Source organism: Mandrillus leucophaeus, unplaced genomic scaffold (genome assembly GCF_000951045.1).
Source record: "Mandrillus leucophaeus isolate KB7577 unplaced genomic scaffold, Mleu.le_1.0 Scaffold433, whole genome shotgun sequence".
Classification (NCBI taxonomy): Eukaryota; Metazoa; Chordata; class Mammalia; order Primates; family Cercopithecidae; genus Mandrillus; species Mandrillus leucophaeus.
Window position 1 is genome coordinate 1040171 of NW_012104621.1, and position 24336 is coordinate 1064506.

The 24336-nt window shown below is 42.3% G+C and overlaps 2 protein-coding genes across 2 annotated transcripts in view; one reads left to right on the plus strand and one right to left on the minus strand.

The window, feature by feature from the left end:
• The window catches only part of TSTD2 (thiosulfate sulfurtransferase (rhodanese)-like domain containing 2), a 33859-nt gene extending 12226 nt beyond the window's left edge, over positions 1-21633 (minus strand). The window contains exons 1-4 of the mRNA XM_011993745.1: positions 21194-21633; positions 15483-15696; positions 13761-14077; positions 5909-6029 (exon numbers count right to left, since the gene is read on the minus strand). Of these exons, the coding sequence (XP_011849135.1) occupies positions 5909-6029; positions 13761-14077; positions 15483-15647 (603 nt within the window). The 5' untranslated portion in view covers positions 15648-15696; positions 21194-21633. The remainder of the gene's footprint in view (positions 1-5908; positions 6030-13760; positions 14078-15482; positions 15697-21193) is intronic.
• NCBP1 (nuclear cap binding protein subunit 1, 80kDa) overlaps positions 21163-24336 on the plus strand; it is a 39426-nt gene continuing 36252 nt past the window's right edge. Inside the window, exon 1 of the mRNA XM_011993744.1 lies at positions 21163-21868. Coding sequence (XP_011849134.1) covers positions 21835-21868 — 34 coding nt within the window. The 5' untranslated portion in view covers positions 21163-21834. The remainder of the gene's footprint in view (positions 21869-24336) is intronic.

Here is a 24336-nt window from a genome sequence, read left to right on the forward strand (position 1 = left end):
GCGAGGTGGCGGGCACCTGTAGTCCCAGCTACTCGGGAGGCTGAGGCAGGAGAATGGCATAAACCCAGGAGGCGGAGCTTGCAGTGAGCTGAGATTGCGCCACTGCACTCCAGCCTGGGCAACAGAGTGAGACTCCGTAAGTGAAAATACATAGTATTTGGTTTTCTCTTCCTGCGTTAGTTTGCTAAGGATAATGGCTTCCAGCTCCATCCATGTCCCTGAAAAGGACATGATCTTGTTCTTTTTTATAGCTGCATAGTATTCCCACATTTTCTTTATCCAGTACCACATTTTCTTTATCCAGTTTATCACTGATGGACATTTAGGGTGATTCCATGTCTTTGCTACTGCAAACACTGATGCAATGAACATATGCATACATGTGTCTTTATAACAGAACAATTTATATTCCTTTGGGTACATACCCAGTAATGTGATTGCTGAATCGAATGGTATTTCTGTCTTTAGGTCTTTGAGGAATTACCACACTGTCTTCCACAATGGTTGAGCTAATTTACACTCCCACCTATAGTGTATAAGCATTCCTTTTTCTCTACAACCTCACCAGCATGTTATTTTTTCACTTTTTAATAATAGCCATTCTGACTGGTGTGAGATGGATACCTGTTTGTTTGTTTGTTTGTTTGTTTGTTTGTTTTTGAGACAGAGTCTCGCTCTGTTGCCCAGGCTGGAGTGCAGTGGCGCGATCTCGGCTCACTGCAAGCTCCGCCTCCTGGGTTCACGCCATTCTCCTGCCTGGCCAACATGGTGAAACACCATCTCCACTAAAAATACAAAAATTTTTAGTAGAGTAGCTGGGACTACAGGCGCCCACCACCACGCCTGGCTAATTTTTTTGTCTCTTTTAGTAGAGACGGGGTTTCACTGTGTTAGTCAGGATGGTCTTGATCTCCTGACCTCGTGATCCACCCACCTCGGCCTCCCAAAGTGCTAGGATTACAGGCGTGAGCCACCGCGCCCGGCCACCTGTTTGTTTTTTAAGACAGAGTTGTGCTCTGTTGCCCAGGCTGGAGTGCAGTGGCACAATCTTGGCTCACTGCAGCCTCCACGTCCTGGCTTCAAGTGATTCTCCTACCTCAGCCTCCTGAGTAGCTGGGATTACAGGCATGCATCACCAAGCCCAGCTAATTTTTGTATTTTTAGTACAGACAGGGTTTCGCCATGTTGGCCAGGCTGGTCTCGAACTCCTGGCCTCAAGTGATCTACCCGCCTTGGCCTCCCAAAGTGCCAAAGTGCTGGGATTATAGGCACAAGCCACCGTGCCCAGCTGGATACCTGTATTTTTCTAAAATGGCATAGCCTACAGTTCCGATGAGGTATTCTGTTTCATACGTGCTGAACACAAGAATGTGAATAAAACTCCTGGAAAGCCCCATTTGCTATGGAGCTACAATGGTCCAACAGCCAAAGAAGTGAATTCTGAGCTTAATCTAAATCCAAGTAGCTCAACAGAGTCCTCCACAGAGGTCAGCAGATCTAGGATCAAGATTAAGCTCTGCCACTCACTTGCATGTAGCTATGAGAAAGTTAATTGACTTCTCTGAACCCTAATTTCTTTATATGAATAAAAAGAGAACTAAAGAGCACCAGAAATTAAAAGAATTGCTGAGGGGACACTACCAAAAGCCTAAAGCACAGAGCACATCTGAGGGCAGAGGGCATACATCAGCATGTATCTCTGCATGGTGTTTGGAGGACAGCCCACCACTGCAAACCCATCCACTGGAATATAAGTTCCACATGGGTTTGTGTCTGTTTTGCTCACCGGCATATCCCCTAGAACAGTGCCTGCCACATAGTAGGCACTCAATACATATTTGTTGAATAAATGACTGTGCATCCATATTTGGGGCTCTTTGGCATCTCAAGCCCCATATTCTCTGTGAAATGCTCCCCTGGTTAGGGGACATTAGAGCCTGGGGTAAGGCCCCAGCCTTAAGGGGTACTGCTCTGGAGGCCCTGTAGAGTTGGTTGTTTTCACACTACAAAATCCTGTGGATGAGTTTAAAGATGGATCATCTCTAAAGGGAACTGAGCTCTCTAAAGAAAAGTGCTAGCAAGCGCAGCACATGTGGTATCATGGCGCCGTCTGGAAATAGAGATGATTTAACTCAAGGTCCTATATTGTTCTAGTCATATAATACTGATATCTACCCGTACTTGGTAATTTGAAAATTTTTAATGGCTGCCCTTTTCTAGGGTCCAGAGAAGACACAAGTTGATGCCTCACTTGATCAATTCTTTAAGGTATGGATATGAAACAAGATTCATGGCATAAGTCAATGCCAACTCATTGGTAGTCGTATATAATTTTAAACTTTGAAAGTTAACATAAAAGACACAAACATATGCATGTGTGTAATGTAATCAGAGAATATTTTAGGAAAATAAAAGCCACTGATAACCCTACATGCCTAGATGATCCTTACTAACATTTTGGTACACACAACCTTCCATGTTTATACATGCACTTCTGGTTTTGTCATGAACATGCATTCATTCCTTCATTCTATCTTCTCCAAATATCCACTGAGGGTCTACTACATGCTAAGCTCTGTTCCAGCACTGAGAATACATCAATTAATTAAGACCAAAATTCCTGTCCTCATGAAGCTTATGAATGAAGATTATACTTTCAGATACTAATCAATTCTTTGAAAAGCAGAAAAGGATAGAACGTGATGAGATCTGGAGAGGACTACTTCAGACTGGAGCTCTAAGGAGACAATATGTGAGGCGAGATCTGAAGTGGAGTATGCGCCATGTGAAGGTGCAGGGGAAGAGCACTCTAGAGAGGAAGGAAACAGCAAATGTCAATACCCTGAGCTGGTAAATGATCCTGGCAGGTTCTAGAAAATCAAGAAGCAACTTGGAATCACACCTCTATGTACAGTACTGTAAAATGTTTTCCAGAGTTCCATGACAAAGATTCCAGATCACATCCAGACTCCTTGAGAAACAGTGCTGCGGTCTAGTAAAGCCAGTTCCGGGCATGGGAGAGGGAAGCAGGAAGCCCATGACATCTCTGCTACACAAGCTACTGTCCCCACTACGAACTTATAGTGGACTACATAGAAAAATAGAGCCCAATCAGTGTAAGAGTTAGAAAACCCACTCCAAAATGGTTTCTGACTACAGCAGGTAAGATGAAGTATGTACATCTAAGCACCTCTCTTTGGGTAGGCTAGTAGATTCTTTTCTAATTTATTTTAATCTCAGAACCCAAAGAAAAGACAAGTACATCTGCTCCCTACATAGCTAGGGCAGAGCATGCTCTAAACTCATGCACTAGACTTTGAACCCCCAGGATTCTCTAACAGAAATCCTTCAAAGCTCCTTAGTGAGGAAGGCCTTACATGAAAGAAATTGAGAACAATTAGCATTTATTCAGCACTTGCTATGAGACAGAAGCATTACATTATAATCCTGAAAGGCAGATATCATAATCCCCATTTTACAGAAAAGGAAACAAAAGCTCAGAGAAATCAATTAACTTGCCCAAAGGTACAGTTGATAGCTGGTAAATCTGGGATTCAAAACCAGATCTTACTGACTCCCAATCTTACCACTTTTCCTTTCTAAAGCCTTCAATGTATCCCTTCAAATTTTTTGAGGCAGTAAGGAATACACAGCAATAGGGTAGAGGCTTTTCTCCCATAATTCCACAACTGTCAAGTTCTTCTCTTTCCCTACTTAGGCACCGATATTTTGCCAAATCTCCAAACACAAAACTCTCATTAAACGGGCATGTAGCCTTGACACCTAGGAATTTGTATCCAAGATCTAGGCAAGTACTGCCACCTAATGGGTAAGATCCTTCATTGCTAATTTAGCACTTGGGTTGGGCCAAGAATAATAATCTGCCTCCAAACCAAGAGGTTGTTTTCATACTTTGTACATTCAGGTTTACTGTGAGAGTATCCATCTTTCAGGGTGTGGAAGTTTTCTGAATAGGAATGGTGATGAATGTATTCATTCTACAAATAAATATTATTTATTTATTTACACCAGGAATTGTACTAGGAATTAGGGATACAGTGGTTGAAAAAAAATACAGCTTTTCGCTTTAGGAGCTTACAGACTATGGGAGGTCACAGATATTAAAATAAAAGTTACGAATGGACAAATACTATGAAAAATAACTACAAGATGCCATGAGAGAGTGCACTGGGAAAAATGAATTTCGATTGACAGGAAAGGTCTCTTTGAGGAAGTGTCGTGAAAATTGAGAACTAAGCTTGAGTAAAAGCCAGACTGAGGAACAGAGTAGGTGTAAGAGAGCTTCCTGAAGATAGTTTGCTTGTAAAAAGGCCCAAGGACAGAAAAGAACTCGGTGGGTTGCAAAACACTGAAAGACCATGTTGCTGGAGTATAATGAGCAAAGAACAGTATCAGATGAGAGGAAAAGGTAAGAAGGGGCCAACTCATGCAGGAACCTAAGGGCATTTTTAAGGCACTGGTTTTCCTCCACATGAACTGGAAGTGGCAGCCACTGAAAGAGTTTGAGGAAGGAGTGATATGATTTTATTTACCTTTTAGGATCATTATTGTTGTGTGGAGAATGGATTAAGTGGCAGGCAGGGATGGCAAGTAATTTGAAAGCTACTGCATGGACTGGGTAAGAGAGGGTGGTGGTTTCGTCTAAAGTGATGAGTGTGGAAGAGAGAAGGGAATGGAATTAAGGAATATTTGAAGAGGTGGAAATGGCAGGACTTGGTGATGAACTGAAGGAGGTAAATGAAAACATTATCTATTAGAAAACATGGATGTGAAAAATACCACTGATTGATCAATTCAGACCTGGGCCATATGTTGGGAAAGACGAAACAAAGCAGCACAGTGTCACAACTAAAGGGGGTTTCAGGGGGAAACTAGTTCACTTCCCTTTGATTTAAATTTTGAAAATCATATAAAAGACATAGACATATGCATATGTGTAATGTTATCAGATAATATTTTAGGAAGATAAAAACCATCGATAATCCTACATGCCTAGATGATCCTTACTAACATTTTGGTACACACAACCTTCCATGCTTATACATGCACTTCTGGTTTTGTCATGAACATGCATTCATTCCTTCATTCTATCTTCTCCAAATATCCACTGAGGGTCTACTACATGCTAAGCTCTGTTCCAGCACTGAGAATACATCAATTAATTAAGACCAAAATTCCTGTCCTCATGAAGCTTATAAATGAAAATTATACTTTCAGATACTAATCAATTCTTTGAAAAGCAGAAAGGGATAGAACGTGATGAGATCTGGAGAGGACTACTTCAGACTGGAGCTCTAAGAAGACAATATGTGAGCCGAGATCTGAAGTGGGGTATGTGCCATGTGAAGGTGCAAGGGAAGAGCATTCTAGGAGACGAAGGAAACAGCAAATGTCAATACCCTGAGCTGGTACATGACCCTGGCAAGTTCTAGAAAAATAAGAAGCAACTTGGAATCACACCTCTATGTTCTATAAAATGTTTTTCCAGTTAATATATCATGAACATTTCCCTATACCGGGCTCGGCAAATTATCCTTGCTTTTGCATATAGTTTTATTCAAACACAGCCATCTAATTATTTTACATATTATCTATAGTTGCTCTCATGCTATAACAATACTGAATAGTTTTTTGTGCAAAACCTAAAGTATCTACTATCTGGGTACTTCAAGAAAAAGTCTGCTGACTCCTGGTTTATGCTAGTAAATATTCTTATAAAATACGACGTTAATAGCTGCCTAATATTTTCCTTAAATGCCCAGCAGAATTTCCCTAACTTCTAAGAACTCAAGAGTGAATCTTTTTTACAATGAGCACAGCATTTGCAATCCAAGGTTGGCAGGCAAGATGAACCCAGTGAAGGAAGGAATATAGGAGAAGGTGTTACCTTGCCTGTGAGGCGCAGGTGCTGACACAGAGCTGTCTGCCAGGCACAGATCCACTGGGGATCCTCCAGGTCACGGTAGCAGTAATAAAGGAGCACCTCCCCTTCTTCATTGCCCTGGCCACTACAAAATGAAAATCCGAGGCAAAGAGCATTTGAGTCGCTGACGTAAAGAAGTCACAATTCATACAGTACACGAGGGAAGGCTAAGATGAAGACACTCATGCCTGCCTTTGCTCTGATTATTGTTCTCCTGAAACGAGAAGCAACTTCTTTTTATATTTGCTCTACAGAAGACAGTATCTGCACTGAACTTACTTTACAAAAAGTGAGTTTACTTTGATCCCTCATTTAATGGTCACATCCAAGAGACAGGTATCAGTAACTCCAATTCATAGAAAAGTTAGAAATTTGGTTCCATTCTGGCTTATCCTCTCACATAAGGCAGTATCTGTATGAATCATCATACAAAAAAGTTTCACTTCCATTTTTTCTTATAACCCTCTTTCTATGATGCAGGTTATTATTATCCCCATTTTACAGTTGAATAAATTGAGGCCAATTCCTCCCAAGTCAGCCAGCCAGAAAGTGATAGTAAGGACTTAAACGCCAGTCTTCTGACACCAGATCTATACTCTTTCTACTGCACTGTGCTGTAATACTAACTAGCTGGGCAGGTCTTTCATCACTTCTGGGCCTTGGTTTCCTCATATGTAAAATGAGAGAATGGAAATAAACTATATTTTCCAAAGTGTGTTATGAAGCTGTTCTATAAAATCATATTTGGAAACCCTACAGACAGTATCTCCCTCCTTAAGAATCCCAGCAAAAGCCTCTAAAAGGCTCTGAGAAGTCTTGCAGTAACAACATTTTGACTGAGTGCTTCCCAAATTTGTCTTTAATACCCCTTTTCTCAATACCTTGTTAGCATCCTCTAGAACTAGTGTCCCACAGAACATATTTTAGGGAATGTTACAGTACAGGACAATTAAGGTACTATCCAGCTCTGGAGTCTGATTCTCTCATCAACAGCCTCATCATATTTCAGGACCTAATCTCCTCCATGCTTTCCATGCTCCTCCATGAAACCTTCTTATCTATTTTAGATCCTATTTTCCTTTCTCTAAGTTCCTATAACAAATTATTCTCTGTATCATACAATTCAACTGATAATTATGTAACCTGTATCATCTGCTAATTATCTCATGTGTCTTTTTCTTTGTTTCTCTAACTACTAAGTAACTTCCCTAAAGTGTGGGGCCATATGAAATGGAAGGGCCATATCTGTATAGAACAGTGTAGTTCACAACTGCTCATACTATCACCATCCTATTATATAACTCATTCCGCAGTACTGGGAGGTAGGCAAGGCAGGCATTATTATTCCAATTTTAGAGGTGAGGAAATGAAGGTACAGAAAATTTTAGTGACAAGCTCAAATGTGACTTCTACTTAAATTTGCTTTCTTTCTGCTTTCCAATAAGCAAAAGGGAATGTGGTACTGAGTAGTAATTACAAAAATTTATCAAATTTGGACTACAGTTGACCCGTGAGCAACATGGGTTTGAACCGTGTGGGTCCACTTATTTGCAGATCTTTTCGTGCCTCTAGCACTCATGAGGCAACAAGACCAATCCCTCTTCCTCCTCAGTCTACTCAATATGAGGGTGATAAAGACCTTTACGAAGAGCCACTTCCACTGAAAAAACAGTAAATATATATTACGATTTTCTTTTTCTTTTTTTTTGTAGGGACAGGGTCTTGCTATGTTGCCCAGACTGGTCTTGAACTCCTGGCCTAATGTGATCTTCCTGCCTTGGCCCTCCACAGTGCTGGGATTACAGGCATGAGTCACTGCACCTGGCCTCTTATGATTTTCTTAATAACATTTTCTCTAGCTTACTTTAATACAGTACACAGTATACAATATACATAATACTGAAAAATGTGTTCATTGTTTACATTATTGGTAAGGCTTCAGTCAACAAGAGGCTATTAGTAAAGTTTTGGGGGAGTTAAAAGTTATATGTGAATTTTCAACTGCCCCAATCCTTGGATTCCTGACCCCGCGTTGTTTAAGGGTCAACTGTATTTCTATTTACTAAATAGTTCAAGAATTGCTTAAAGTCAGAAATTTGTCCTCTGGAATTCTGCAATATGACTTGGTGAGTTTTTCAGAGCCACGATCTAAACATCTAATCCTATGATTCAGTTTTAAAAGTTAATATACTTCCTAAAACATATTCAGCTCAGAAAACTGTATTTGGCAATAAAAACCTGATATTGTTTGGCTGTGTCCCCACCCAAATCTCATCTTGAATTGTAACTCTCATAATTCCCACGTGTCACTGGAGGAATGCAGTGGGAGGTAATTGAATCACGGGGGTAGGTCCTTCCCATGCTATTCTCAGTGAATACGTCTCACGAGAGTTGATGGTTTTAAAAATGGGAGTTTCCCTGTACAAGCTTTCTCTCTTTGCCTGCTGCCATCCATGTAAGATGTGACTTGCTCCTCCTTGCCTTTCACCATGATTGTGTGGCCTCCCCGCCATGTGGAATTGTAAGTCCATTAAACCTCTTTCTTTCGTAAATTACCCAGTCTTAGGTATGTCTTTATCAGCAGCATGAAAATGAACTAATACAATAAACTGGTACTAGCAGAGTGGGGTGCTGCTGAAAAGATACCCAAAAAGGTGGAAGTGATTTTGGAACTAGGTAACAGGCAGAGGTTGGAACAGTTTGGAGGCTCAGAAGAAGACAAGAAAATGTGGGAAAGTTTGGAACTCTCTAGAGACTTGTTGAATGGCTTTGACTAAAATGCTGATAATGATAAGGACAATGAACTTCAGGCTGAGGTGGTCTCAGATAGAGATGAGGAACTTCTTGGGAACTGGAGCAAAGATGACTCTTGTTATGTTTTAGCAAAGAGACTGGCGGCATTTTGCCCCGCCCTAGAGATTTGGGGGAACTCTGAACTTGAGAGAGATGATTTAGGGTATCAGCAAAGCATTCAAAAGGTGACTCGGGTGCTGTTAAAGGCATTCAGTTTTAAAAGGGAAGCAAAGCATGAAAGTGCAAAAAATTTGCAGTCTGACAATGCAATAGAAAAGGAAATTCCATTTCTGAGGAGAAATTCAAACTGGCTACAGAAATTTGCATGAGTAATGTGGAGCCAAATGTGAATCCCCAAGACAACAGGGAAAATGTCTCCAGGTTCTCATGACAGCCCCTCCTATCACATGCCTTGTTGCGGGAAGTCAGGGACCCCGAACGGAGGGACCAGCTGAAGCCATGGCAGAAGAACATAACTTGTGAAGATTTCATGGACATTTATTAGTTCTCCAAATTAATACTTTTATAATTTCTTACACCTGTCTTTACTGCAATCGGGAAATATACATTGTGAAGATTTCATGGACATTTATCACTTCCCCAATCAATATTCTTATAATTTCCTATGCCTGTCTTTACTTTAATCTCTTAATCCCATCATCTTCATAAGCTGAGGATGTATGTCACCTCAGGATCCTGTGATGATTGCATTAACTGCACAAACTGTTTGTAAAACATATGTGTTTGAACAATATGAAATCTGGGCACCCTGAAAAAGAACTGGATAACAGCAGGGCCGGACAGAACAGAGTCATATTTTTCTTATTGCAGAAAACGAGTAGGAGAAATATCACTGAATTCTTCTCTCAGTAAGGAATAACCCTGGGAAGGGAATGCATTCCCTTCCCAGGGGGTGCCTACGTACAGCCGCTCTGCGGGGTGTCTACCTTATACAGCTGAAGGTAAGGGATGAAACACACCCTGGTCTCCTGAAGTGCCCCCAGGCTTGCTAGGATCAGGAAATTCCAGCTTGGCAAATTCTAGTCAGACCGGTTCTCTGCTCTTGAACCCTGTTTCCTGTTAAGATATTTATCAATGACAACGCGTGCACAGCAGGACATGAAACCTCATCAGTATTTCTAATTTCACCCTGGTCTTGTGATTTTGCTCTGCCCTTCTGCCCTTGTGACCTTTTATTGCCATTTGAAGCATGTGATCTCTGTGACCCACTCCCTATTCGTACACCCCTCCCTTTTTGAAATTCCTAATAAAAACTTGCTGGTTTTGTGGCTCAGGTGGGCATCACGGAATCTGCTGACATGTGATGTCACCCCTGGAGACTCAGCTGTAAAATTTCTCTCTTTTGTGCTCTTTCTCTTTATTTCTCAGATCCGCCGACACTTACGGAAAACAGAAAAAAACTATGTTGAAATATTGGGGGCTGGTTCCCCCGATAATGCCTGAGTGTCTAGGAGGAAAATGGTTTCATGGGCTGAACCCGGGGTCAGTCTAGGGACTTGGTGCCCTGCATCCCAGCTGCTCTAGCTGTGGCTGAAAGGGGCCAATGTAGAACTCAGGCCATGGTTCCATAGGGTGCAAGCCCGAAGCCTTGGCAGCTTCCAGGTGGTGTTGAGCCTGTGAGTACACAGAAGTCAAGAATAAGGGTTTGGGAACCTCTGCCTAGATTTCAGAGGATGTATGGAAACACCTGGATGCCCAGGCAGAAGTTTGCTGCAGGTGCAAGGCCTTCATGGAGAACCTCTGCTAGGGCAGTGTGGAAGGGAAATGTGGGGTCAGAGCCCCAACACAGAGTTCCCCCTGAGGCACCACCTAGTGGAGCTATGAGAAGAGGGCCATGGTCCTCCACACCCCAGAATGGCAGATCCACTGACAGCTTGTACCGTGCACCAAAAGGCTGCAGACACTCAACCCCAGCCTGTGAAAGCAGTCAGGAGGGAGGCTATGCCCTGCAAAGCCACAGAAGCAGAGTTGCCCAATATCATGGGAACGGACCTCTGGCATCAGCATGACCCGGATGTGAGAGATGGAGTCAAAGGAGATCATTTTGGAGCTTTAAAATTTGACTGCCCCGCTGGATTTAGGACTTGCATGGCGCCTGTGGCCCCTTTGTTTTGGCCAATTTCTCCCATTTGGAATGGCTGTATTTACTCAATGCCTGTGCTCCCATTGTATCTAGGAAGTAACTAACTTGCTTTTAACAGGCTCATAGGCGGAAGGGATTTGCTTTGACTCAGATGAGACTTCAGACTGTGGACTTTTGAATTAATGCTGAAATAAGACTTTGGAGACTGTTGGGAAGGCATAATAAATGTAAGGACATGATATTTGGGAGGGGCCAGGGGTGGAATGATATGGTTTGATTGCGCCCCCACCCAAATCTCATCTTGAATTGTAACTCTCACAATTCCCATGTGTCATGGGAGGACTCCAGTGGGAGGCAACTGAATCATGGGGATGAGTCTTTCCTATGCTGTTCTTGTGATAGTAAGTCTCACAAGATCTGATGGTTTTAAAAACAGGAGTTTTCCTGCACAAGCTCTCTCTCTTTGCCTGCTGCCATCTAGGTAAGATGTGACTTGCTCCTCCTTGCCTTCCACCATGATCATCAGGTCTCCCCTGCCATGTGGAACTGTAAGTCCATTAAACCTCTTTCTTTTGTAAATTGCCCAGTCTTGGATATGCCTTTATCAGCAGCATGAAAACAGACTAATACAAAACCCTTTTTCAAGCTCTGACATTACATAGGGTAGAGGAATAATTAATGTCTGTGTCTTCCCACTTGTTTTTGAAAATAATGTAATTTTCTTTCTTTACCTCTCCTCCCTAGAGAACATATAGAATGGTCTCCAAGAAACCCTGCAAACATGCTGGATGCAGAGGCTCATGCCTGTAATCCCAGCACTTTGGGAGGCCAAGGTGGGCAGATCACCTGAGGTCAGGAATTCAAGACTAGTCTGGCCAACATGGTGAAACCCTGTCTCTACTAAAAATACAAATTAGTTGGGTGTGGTGGTGCGTGCCTGTAATCCCAGCTACTCGGGAGGCTGAGGCAGGAGAATCACTTGAACCTGAGAGGCAGAGGTTGCAGTGAGCCAAGATCACGCCATTGCACTCCAGCCTGGGTGACAGAGCGAGACTCTGTCTCAAAAAAATACCAAAAAACAAAAAAAAACACAAAACCTCGCAAACAATGTCAACTGACTGGGTATATGCTGCTGCACAGGCTACGGTCTGTGGCTACATATAGTATGTATGTTATTGGCCTAACTTAGGCCTCTAGAATTCTGTGCCTTAAGGATCTAGCTGTTGCCAGTAGTTAAGATCCTGACAGGATGGGTAAAGTGCAGGCAGTGGTGCTAGGTAATACACACTAAAAAGTAACAACTCTGAGGTATGGTGCCCAGCCTCCAAGATGATCCCTGATGACCCTGCCTCCTGGTATTCAGACCCTTGTGTAGTTCTCTTCTACAGTGTACTGAGGTTAGTCTATGTGACCAATAGCATCAATAAAAAGTGATGGCATGGCAATTCTAAGATTAGGTCATAAAAGATTGTGGTTTCTGTTTTGGTGTCTTTGTCTCTCAAAATCACATGCCACATCATGACAGCACTCAGGCAGCCTATGAAGAGACCCCCATAGAGAGGAATGGAGGCCTCTGACTAAAAGCCACTGAAAAAACAAGCCTGCCACCAACCACATGAGCAAACCTGGAAACAGATTTACTGGCCCCAGTCAAGCAATGAGATGACTGCAACTTCATGACAGACTCTGAGCTAGTACCACCAACTATGCTGCGGCTGGATACCTGACCCTCAAAAACTGAAATATTGTTTGTTGTTTTAAGCTGAATTTGTTACACAGCAATAATACAGAGGGTTTGGATCTAGAATTAGGAGAGAGGGAGGAGAGGTAACAGAATAGTAAGTCTGAGCCTTCTTAGTAAAAAGATAAACTTTTATACCTTCCTACTTAAGTTCATCCTGATGGCATCAAAGCACTCAGAAAAAGTTCAATCACATTCACTATACTCTATTTAATTATGTCTGAAAGATTCCAGGAAAAAAAAAAAAAAGGTTAAATCAAAGAAAGTTTAGATGCTTTAAAATGTAAGCTACATTTACCTGCTTTCTGAAAAATTCACTATGTGCAATGCTACATTCCCCAATAAACCTAGTAAATGATGCATTTTTTCTGGATACGTATATTTGAAATCATACAGATAATGATATCTAGCTTAAAACCCCCTTTTTTTTTTTGCTTAGTTTTTCCTGTCCTATTTATTTAAAAATGTTTAAAGCATGGCACAGTTTACAAGTGAAATACACAGATCTTAAGTGTAAAGTTTGATCATTTTTGACACAGGTACACCTGTGTAATCCACACCACTATCAAAACCAGAACATTTCCAAGACCTCAAAAAATCTCTTGTGTATTCCCAAACTCTCTGCCAGAACCCTTCTATCATTATATATTAGTTTTGCCTTCAAGTATAGGAAATCAGAAAATATGTATTGTGTTGTCTGGCTATTTTCACTCAGCATAAGGATTTTCTCATTCACCCATAGATGTTCTTGAATATTAGCGGTTCACAGCACTTTATTGTTGTGCAGTATTCTTACATGACTATACCAGTTTATTCATTCCCCTGTTGATGGATATTTGCAGTTGTTTCCAGTTTTTGTTATTATGAATAAAACTGCTGTGAGCATTCTTGTACAAGGCTTTCTGTGGACATGTTTTTATTGCTGTTGGTATTACATCAAGGAGTGGGCCACAGGAACGATGCATGTTTAAGAAACCGCCGAACACTTTTCCAAAGTGGTTGTGCCATATTACATTCCCACCAGCAGTGACTGGGCGTTCCAGTTGTTCCACATCCTCATTCACATTTGACAGAGTTGGTCTTTCTCACTTTAGCCATTTTAATGAGTGAATTGTAGTATCTCATTGTGGTTGGAAAAATACTTTAAATCAAACCGAAATACAGAATGAAAATCTTACCTTATCAGCTCATCAGGGTTAAAGCAGCTTATATCAGGGAGCCAAGCAGACATTTCATGACTATGTGGAAGGCACTCTTTTAGAGGATTCTTTTCATCTGCAGACGAAAGACTCTTTGAGGAGCTCAATGTCACAGCCAGTTGCTTTAAAATAGAAGCTGTCTGGTGATAAATTTCATCAGCATGTTGTGTTGCCACATGTCTATGGATGCTGATTTGGTCTGTGAAAAGTTGCTGACAGCATTTCCACAATTTTTCTTTACATTCAAAACTCCTTTTTGTCGGAACTTCTTTGGTTTTGACAAAAAGGGCAAAGGCCTGCAATTAGATTTCAAATACTAACACTGTTAAATAACCCTAGGTTTACGGCTAATAGAAGTTTCACTGAGATTCCTTATATTATCTTTCCACAGGGGCTTCCAGTTTTATGTTCCATTATGTTATACAATTCTCTGAGGAGTAACACGTCTCTTATTAGTAAGCTTTAGAAGAGACTATTAGAGAAATTAAAACTACACTTTATATTGAGGAAGTTAAATAACTCTCAGCATAATTTTATTCTCAGGATATAAGGCTCTAAGTTACACTGGAATATACATAATACAGTTTGGTCTAAAATATTACAAATAACACTATCAGCTATTTTCGAAAGGAATAGGGAAAGTAAATTATGAAGTATGCTTACCATGGAATATTAAGCAGTCAGTTTTAAGTTATATGGAAAAATATTTATGATATAATATTAAGTGAAAAAAATTGGATAAAATTTGCTTATGTAATGTAATCTCAACCACATTATAAAGTACATTGAAAAAGACTGGGAAGAAACGTACCAAAATGTCTTCTTTCTTAGAAAATAATATTACTGTTTTTATAAAAATTATTTATGCTTATTGTAAAACAAACAGAAAATTCTCTTAACCAGTTACCAACTGATGAACATTCAGATTGTTTCTAATATTTGCAGTTAAAAGCAATGTTGAATGAGCATTCCATGCATCCGTCTTTCTGTATCTTTAATCACCTACTTAGAACATCCAAAATAAAAATTGAGGGGTCAAAGAGCCTTAAATTTTAATCTGTAATAGTGACTTCCAGGAAAAATGTACCAACTTATACTCTAACCAGAAAAGCATGTGGGTGCCATTTTATCCACAGCCTCACTGAGTTCTACCAGTATCATCAATATTTTTAATGTTGGTCCAAATGAAAGGCAAAAGAAATGCTACCCTATTTTTTTTTTTAATATCTTTGATTAGTAGTAATGCTGAATACTTTTTCCTGCTTATTCTATTTGTTTATTTCTGGCTTGTCTGTTCACATCTGTTGCCTATTTTTCCATTACGGCATTTATCTTCTTACTGAAATGGAAGTGTTTTTAGTGATCTTTTGTTGATCATAGTTACCAACTTTTTTCTTCACTTGTCATTTGGTTTTCAACTTTATGGGTTTTTTTTAACCTGGGGGGTGGGGAATGAAAACTAATCCATCTGTCTAGGATTCACCCTCCTCAAGTACTCCACCATGGCTATTTCAGGGCCACACTTGCCTATGATTACCCTTTGCCTGGGATTACCCTTTGCCTGGGATGGAATTAACATCACTGGTTAATGTCCCTGACTAGACTGGACCTTGAGCTGGAGAGCATCCTTGATAAGCTACTTCCAAATGTATCTGCATTAACCACACACACATGATCATGAAACATTCATAGGAATTCTACCTTTTTCTTTGCAAATGAGTATTTCTTTTTTGTACTGCCATCTAATTCTGCTTTGAGACTGCTGCTGGGATTAATAAGACTCGTATATTTTAAATCCAGGTCAGAAAATCTTAAAATGCAGGTCTCCACGTCATCTCCTTGGTCTGGTGAAGTGGAAGAAGGCATCTGGTTGGTTGCAACAGTGAAGCAGATATTCCTTTCAGTTAAAGACCTCCTAGAATATAAGTAAGAAAGAAGCAGCCATGCTAGTCTTTGATTACTTCTTGAAGAAGATATGAAGCTAATCAATCATGCAAATTAGCATGGGCAAAGTAGCCCAAGCTAAGCATTCATTTACTTACTAAATCAATAGTATTTACTTAGCAACGACTCTAAGTCAAGCACTATTCTACGCACTGAGAATACAGCAGTAAACAAAAGCAAAAGTTTCTGTCTGCTTAGAGTTTACATTCCAGTGGGGTGAAGTAAACAAGTGGATAAATTGATTTTTTATTTTTAAAGTCAGATGGTGAAAAGGTTATAAAGAATGACCAGCAGGGTAGGGAGGCAGTGATGGAGGAGCCCTTCGAACACAGAGAGTAGGAAAAGCTTTTCTGCAGCAACAACATTTGGGCAGAAACCTGAATTAGGGAGCGAGCCACGCAGACATTACGGTAAATAATACCAGAAAAGCACCAGGTACAACCCAAATCAATCAAGCTGTGTGCCAGTACCTTTAGTTATAAACGCTTTCTTCTTTTTGCCCCCTAATTTCAGGGCTATGCAAATTTCTTTCCTTAAAAGAAATAGTTCCCAAGAGAGCCCCACTGTAATGAGCCAGAAGAAATGTCAAAATCCCTACTGTGGCCAAATCTTGTCAAAACGGACACACTACAACCATCATACTGTATTGGTTCTTTTGTAAAGCAAAGGTTACAGGTAACAAGCACTAAGAGGCACACTGAGAAAAGGCATTGGCTTTGGTTTGTGCTGCAGCAGTTTGCCAAGCATGTGAACATGGGCAAGCTACTTCTGAGTTCTAAATCTCTCTTGTGGAAATTGTGCATTGTAGTATCTACATTACAGTACTGTACTGTGCACTGGAAAGAAATATTAATATATAGTGTCTGGCATACACTAGGGTTCAATGAATGGTAATATTAGTAATATTTTAATTTAATGCTGTATTTTAAATTTAACATTAACATTTTCTTTAAAAATTAGCTGTGACAGATTATATTTTCCAAAAATGGCTGCAGCAGTATTTCTGGTCCATTTCCCTAAGCCTAGGCAGGCTTGTTAACTGCTCCCAAAAATAAAATGTGAGGGAAGCAATGCTGTATGACTGAGGTCGGGTCCTCAAAAGGAGATGCCAGCACTAGCTCTCATTCTGAGATGCTCAGGCTGAGGAGACCAACCACTGTGCTGTGAGTAAGCCAATCCAACCCATGCAGAAATCACACACAGAGAACCAGGTGGAGAGGAACGGAGGAGGCCTCCAGCTGACAGCCAGCATCAACCACTAGACCCTTCAGATTCCAGATTGGTCTCTGAGCTGAGAGCAGAGACAAGGTGTTCCTGTTGTGCCCTGTCCAAATTCTTGCCCCACAGCATAACAACTGGTTATTTCATATTACTAGTGAACTGGCAAAGCTAGTTTCTTGAGGACAACATTGAAGGAAGCAGCCAGACATGGACACTCAAGGTTGTGAAAATAGTAACATGTAAAGAGGTCCTAAGCTCCACAAGAAGGAGCAGAAAAAGCACCCCTAAGAATGAGAAAAAAGAATGTGGGAGACACTGGTGACAAACTTTGACAATTCACAACTCTGTCTACAGGGTACCTCAACCAGGAGAAGGCAACGAGGAGCAGTTTATGTCTGGCGGAACACACACTGCTTGTTAACAATGCTGGATGGGATTGATGGAGACTACACACACACAGACACACGCAATACCAACTTCCTTATGAAGGACCTTTGTTCCTTGGATTCATAAATTAAGATGTCACTTGCACCACATAAAATGCATCTGAATCAGCTAAGTGGTGCTTCCATGGGGCTCAAAATGAGCTTTGTTCTAAGGGTAAGGCAAGGTAATACAGATTTATTAAACCCCAATTCTCCTGTATTTGAAAAATAAGTGGAAGAGACTGGGTGAAGAAACACTACCTTCTTTGGCTTCTCTTTCCTTTCTCATGAAAATCTCTTTCATTTAAAGTCCCACTGAAAAAAGTACATCTCTAACTCTACACAAACCTATAAGCCTCCCAGACAGAAGAAAAATAAGTAGAAGAATCTTATTCAACACACTTCCTCCATGCTCAAAGCTGTTTTATTGTAAAGGTAGAGAAAGAATATATATCATTTCCAAATTAAAATTCATTCAGCAAGTATTTATGGAGGGTCTTCTAGGTTCCAGGCATTGTTCTAGAAACAGAGAACTTACTCACCTATAAGGGCAGTGCATGTGGGAGGTAACACTGTAGAAAGGAATTACTATCCAATCCGATCCCACCTCCAGCATCTTTCCCAATCTCCCTCTATATGACCTGATGTGGTCTGTCCCAGCATTTATGCTTTCCGCTGCTTTGTTTCCTTTACTTTTTCATCTCTTTCCCTCCCCATATGCTTACTATGTATAGCAAGACTGAGTTCAAGTGTTACCTTTCACTTATGTCTTGTCTGCTACCCCGTGTCACTGCTTCCTTTGAAGTCCTGAAAAACTTAAGTTTCTCTATACTCTAGGCTCATCTCTGACTATGCTCCCCATTCCCCATCACATATCCTACTCTGGCCACACTGGACCATGCCCAGTTCTACAAATGAGCCCTGTTCTTTCCTGATTCAAGGTCTCCACACCTGAGTGTGGGGTGCCTTTCCCACCACCCCAAAATGATCTCCTCAGACTCTGCATCTTTTTTCAGTCTCAGCTTATTTTCATTTACGTATATACTCTGAACTATTACTATTTGTGGCACCTCTGCTATGTGCCAGGCCCATGGAATAGTCCTGGGAATGCAGCTATGAATGAAACAGTTGAAGTCCCTGCTCTCTTGGAGCTTATATTCTGGTAAGGAGAGACATTAAGTAAGTAAAAAGAAAAAAAAAAAAAAAAAAGAAAATACCAGCTAGGGATAAGGGTCCCTGCTTCTCAGTTTCCTTTGCTGCCCCAACCTCTAAATGTTGAACTACTCTATATCTATACATACCCCACAGGTGATCTCATCTACTTCCAAGGACTCAAAACTATATTTGCCTCAAAATGATTGGGTGAGAGGACGTAATATCAACGAAACCAGAATATTCATGAATTAAGAATTACTGAAGTTGATGATGAGTACATGGGGATGCATCATAAATTTTCCCTACTTCTGTAAATATTTGAAAATTACACGAAAAAAGAAAAAAGGGAAACATAAAGGAAATTTTCTGTTTAGAATACTATACAATAAATGACTCCAAATTCACATCTTCAACCTGGGCCTTTCTCCCAAACTACAAATTCACATACCCCACTGCATGTGAAGCTAGCTAGCTTCAGCTTCAAATACAACTGTTCAAAACCAAACTCTGGTCTTCCCTAGTCTTCCTTATCTGAGTACAAGACAATTTTATTCTTTCTGTTACTCAGACAAAAAAAAAACTTTGGGATGATTCCTGACTCCATATTTTCTCACACTATCATTCACTTGTTCAGAAAATCCTATTTTTTTTTTTTTTTTTTCTTGAGACAGGTCTCGTTCAGTCGCCAGGTTGAAGTGCAGTGGCATGATCTCAGCTAACTGCAACCTCCACCTCACGGGTTCAAGTGATTCTTCTGTCTCAGCCTCCCAAGTAGTAGCTGGGAGTACAGCTGGGACTCCCAAAGTGCTAGGATTACAGGCGTGAGCCACCATGCCTGGCCAGCTTTGCTTTTGAAGTACAATCTAATCAGATTACTTTGCACCATCATCTTCACTACCACCCTAGTTCAAGCTACTATCATTTGCAGCTTGAACTATTGCAACAGCAGAACTATCTTCCTCCTTTGGGAGCCAGAGAGGTAACTATTAAAAAATAAGTCAGACTGGCCCCGCACAGTGGCTAATGCCTGTAATCTCAGCACTGTGGGAGGCCAGGAGTTCAAGACTAGCCTGGTCAACATGGCGAAACCCCATCTCTACTAAAAATACACAAATTAGCCTGGTGTGGTGGCGCATGTCTTTAATTGCAGCTAATTGGGTGGCTGAGGCACGAGACTTGCCTGAACCTAGGAGGTGGAGGTTACAATGAGCCAAGACTGTGCCATTGCACTTCAGCGTGGGCAACAGAGCGAGACTCTGTCTCAAAAAAAAAAAAAAAAAATTCATACTCCAATGACTTCTCAATTTACTCGGATAATGTTCAAAGTCCTTACAGAGCACCTTCTCCCTACCCCTCTGATCTCATCTACTAGTCTCCCGTTGTTCACTACCTATGATGGCACTATTTGGGGCTATTCCTGAATGGATCGTTAGAATATATCAGCGCCACGACAGCAGGGGTTTTCCTTTGTTCACCTCGACATCCTCAGCATTCAGAACTCTGCCTGGCACCTACGAGGTGCTAAATGCTAATAAATACAATATTCGCTGAATGAAATAAAACAGCAATTGGGTAACCAAAGAAGTCCTCACTAAGGACCGATATTTGAGCTGAGACCTAAGTGACCAAGAGCCAGTCACGCAGATTTAGAACCAGAGACCTTCAGGTAAACGATACAGTATAAGTTCCTAAAATAAGAACAAGCTTGACTTATTGTAAGAACAGAAAGAGTGTCTGGAGTACAGTGAGGAGAGGTAGAGCTCCACAAGCCATGGTATGGAGTGTGCAATGGAAAGTCGAAGGAGACTTTTTTTTTTTAAGACACGGTCTCACTTGTCCCCCAGGCTGGAGTGCAGTGGTGTGATCACGGCTCACCGTATTCTCGACCTCCTGGACTCAAGGGATCCTCCCACCTCCGCCCCCAATCCTCCCCTCGAGTAACTGGGACTACAGGAGCCAAACACTAGGCCCGGCTAATTTTTTTTTTTTTTCCTGTAAAGACAGTGTTCGCCTCGTTGTCCAGATGGGTCTTGAACTCCTAGGCTCAAGCGGATCCGCCCACGTCGGCCTCCCAAAGTGTTGGCATTACAGGCGTTAGCTACCCCGCCCGGCCGTCACAGGAGACTTTTAAACAGAGCAGTAACACGATCTGATTCAGGATTTGTGTTGAAAGGAGAACAGGCAGGGTTTACAGATCATTGTTATGTAAAAAGTGAGGGAAAAGAGCTAAGAAAGACTCTCTAAATTTTTGGATTAAGCAGCCGATGGATGACGTCATTTACTGAAATGGGTAAGACTGAAAGAGAATTAGGCCGGGAGAGTGAAATTTCAGATGGCCATGGACAAAGCAGATAAGCCAGTATGGTACTCATAAAGACATCAGGGCAGGGGACGGTCACACACAGTCATACAAGTACCCAATAAGCCTTGATTACTAAAACAATCATTTATTCCTTCTTAAGCAAACAACTTAGGGAAAATGACGGCCAGCCGGCAAGCCGGGAGCAGCACGCTCGCGTCAGGGCCGGCCTTTCCAACCCAGGGGGAGGCACGTGCGGCACCGCCTCCCGCCCAAGCCCCACCCCGCATGCCGAGCTTGGCCCAACCTCTCCGCCCACTTTTCCCAAGGCGGCAAAAGCCGGAAAGTGGGAGTAGACGAGCACATACCCGCCAGTCCTGATCCTTTCTTAGGTCTCTCTTCCCTGCACTGTTTCCACCTAGCAATCGTCACCGCTCACTGCCCTGCAGCGCGTTCCCACGCCGCGTGTTTGGGTAGAAAAGCTCGTTCGTGACGTCACCCGGCTCCGGAAGTCTCCTGGACGTCGGCGCAAGGGCCGCCGGGAAAACCATTGAGAGGCCGCCGGGAAAACCATTGAGAAGCCCCGGAGGACCGGCCTGAGCGGAGGCGGGGACTAGAGCGGCCGCCGGCACCACCCGCCTTCAGGCGTACGACGACAGCGGTCCGGGGTCTCTGACTGGCCAAAACGGCGGCACTTTCTGCGTGGCCCCGGAAGGACACAGAGCGGAAGGCGGGAGAAAGAAGCAGCCGGCAGGCGGGGGCAGCCTGAGGGGGCGGTTGCGTGTGTGCCCGACGGCCGTAGCCCACTGAGCTTCCCCACGCCGGCTCTCGCAGCGCCGAGCCCACCCGGCGGCCTCTCCTGCGCTTCCGGGAGCCGTGGCGAGCGAGTGCGCCTGCGTGCCGGCCCTTCCGCGCGCCTCGCAGCTGTCCTTGCGCCGGCCAGCGGCAGGACAGTTTCCTCGGCGCTTACCGCCTGGTTTCTGGACTCCGCGGCGCACCGGAGGGCAGCATGTCGCGGCGGCGGCACAGCGACGAGAACGACGGTGAGTACCTGCTGCCCGGCCGCGGAGGCCGCTCCCAGTTGGGAACCGAGGCTCGGCATCTTTGAGTGTTCATGGAAGAGACTGGAAGCTCTTCTCCCCGGGAACGTGCAGGGAGCCGCGGAGGGAAAGAGGGGAATACAGTGGCGGTGTGACTGGGCGGCTTCTAGAAAGCGACTTTTTCTCTCCCGCCCTAATTCTTTGAGTCAAGGGCCGATCCTCGGGAAAGGAGGCCTGGTGAACCCCATGGGTAGACCCTTGGTCTCTAAGGACGCTTCAGAATTTGGTCCTTAGCACCACCGAGCAGGGAAGCACACCTGTGTCTGTGCTGCCGCCTCTTAGGGACCCACTGGTCCCAGTGTCTCGTTTTAACCTTCAAAGCTGCACCTGAGAAGGGCTCGGAAGAATTCACTGAAGGAAAGAACTGAGAGATCTCGTGAGTTGCAATCTGAACTCTGTTCCGGTAGTGGTCATCCGTTGATTTCCCTTATTTCGAGCTGCAGGGAAAGAATATTGTCTTACCCACGGCCAAGAGGTCCCTAATAAACAGACACAGGTTACTGCAGATTTTGAAGTGGCCGTAAGCGCATTTCCCTCGTGTGAGAGAGAGTGCTAGAAAACTAACTTCAGGCCTCAGAGAGTTAGAACAGGGGTTCCCATCTGCATTTGGATGATTGTGCTCGTGGAGATCATAGTGTTGTTTTCATAAAGACGGAATAATTCTAGTTTTAACAACAAAAAAATGCTTATATTATACATAAGCCTTACAATCGGTCAAAAACATAAATCCACACACCAAAAAAGTGAAACTTAGAGTAATTCTATTAACGTTTTAGTGTATTGTTTTTTGAAGAGAGTGTAGAGTAGTGGTTAAGAGATGAGACTTTGGAACCAGAGGGTTTAGGTTCAAAGCCAGACCCTACCATTTACTTGGTGATCTTTTCCAGGTTATGTAATCTCCTTAAACTTTAGTCTGTAATATAGACGTAATGATACTTATATCTTCTGGGTTTTGTGAAGGTTAGATGAGGTAATACACATCAGCAACGATGATGTTTTAATCATTTGCCAGCGCTTAAGAGGCGGTAAACGTTAGCAGATGCTGTCAATGTAAGAAAAGAAACCGTAACAGACATTTTAAATTGAGTAAGTTTTATCCATTAACGTTTGTCTCTCCTTGAGTGCTGTGGCAGTTGAGGTGGAGGCAGAATCGCATGCATTTAGTTTTAATAGTGAAACACCAGATTTCTACGAAGGCGTAGTTTGAGAGGATATTCTAGTCCAGCTTTCTCATCTGACACCTAAGGGTTTAGAGATTGAGCATAACACGGAGAGACAGCTGTCAGTTCCCAGACACCAGCAATAGCAAATCCAGTCCAGGGCTCTCTTCACTACCCAGGTATAAATTAAATAACTATGCTGCATGCTTTGATTTCTAACACAAGAGGCTTCTTGTGTAACCTGTGTGCAAGGCACAGAAAATACAATCCCCTCCCCTTCTTTTTGAGACGGAGTGTCACTCTTGTCAGGCTGGAGTGCAGTGGCGCGATCTCGGCTTACTGCAACCTCTGCCTCTCAGGCTCAAGTGATCCTCCCATCTCAACCTCCTGAGTAACTGGGACCACAGGCGCAGGCCACCACGCCCAGCTAATTTTTTTTTTTTTTTTTCTCTTGTATTTTTTGTAGAAACGGGGTTTCGCCACGTTGCCCAGGCTGGTCTTGAACTTCTGAGCTCAGGCGATCCACCCGCCTCGGCCTCCCAAAGTGCCGGGATTACAGATGTGAGCTACGGCGCCCGCCGATAATACAATTTTCTTATACTTTGTAATTGACTAATCAAAAACTAATATACTTCTCAAGTCATTACTTGGGGGTTGGAGAACTTGAGTGTTTTGTTCTTTCCAATTTCTTTGTTGTTCTTATGCTTTCTTTTTCTCACTTATAGGTAATCCCTAAAGAGAGAGGAAATGTCATTGTAGGGCATCCTAGAGAATTGGAATGCAAATATGTAGAAAAATAACTTTTGCTTTGGTTATTGGGAGACTTACATAACTTTCTTGGAGTTGGCTTCTTTTTAACACCAGCTTGCAGCCAAATCACTGTCCATTTGGGTCTTGCTGCAGGAACCTCAGAGTAAATAAGACAAGTAAAACAAGGCCTTCATTAAGCAAAAGTTTTTATGGTTGGTATTTTAGTATGGGAGAGGCAGATACAGTTCATGTTTGATAATACAGCAAATCTGAAATTTTTGTAAATTGCCACAATTTGGATAACGATCAGCTGGAGTTTACCCTACATAGTGATCTGAATCAGATTATTTTGGATACTTTCCTTTTAGTTAAACATCTATTTTTAAAAAAATGAGAACTCTTAGAAGCTTAAGGATTATAGAAGGCTATCTTAAAATAGGCTAGGAATTATTACAGTCAGAATTAAATACGTGCATCTGAGCATTTCTGGACAGTTGTCAG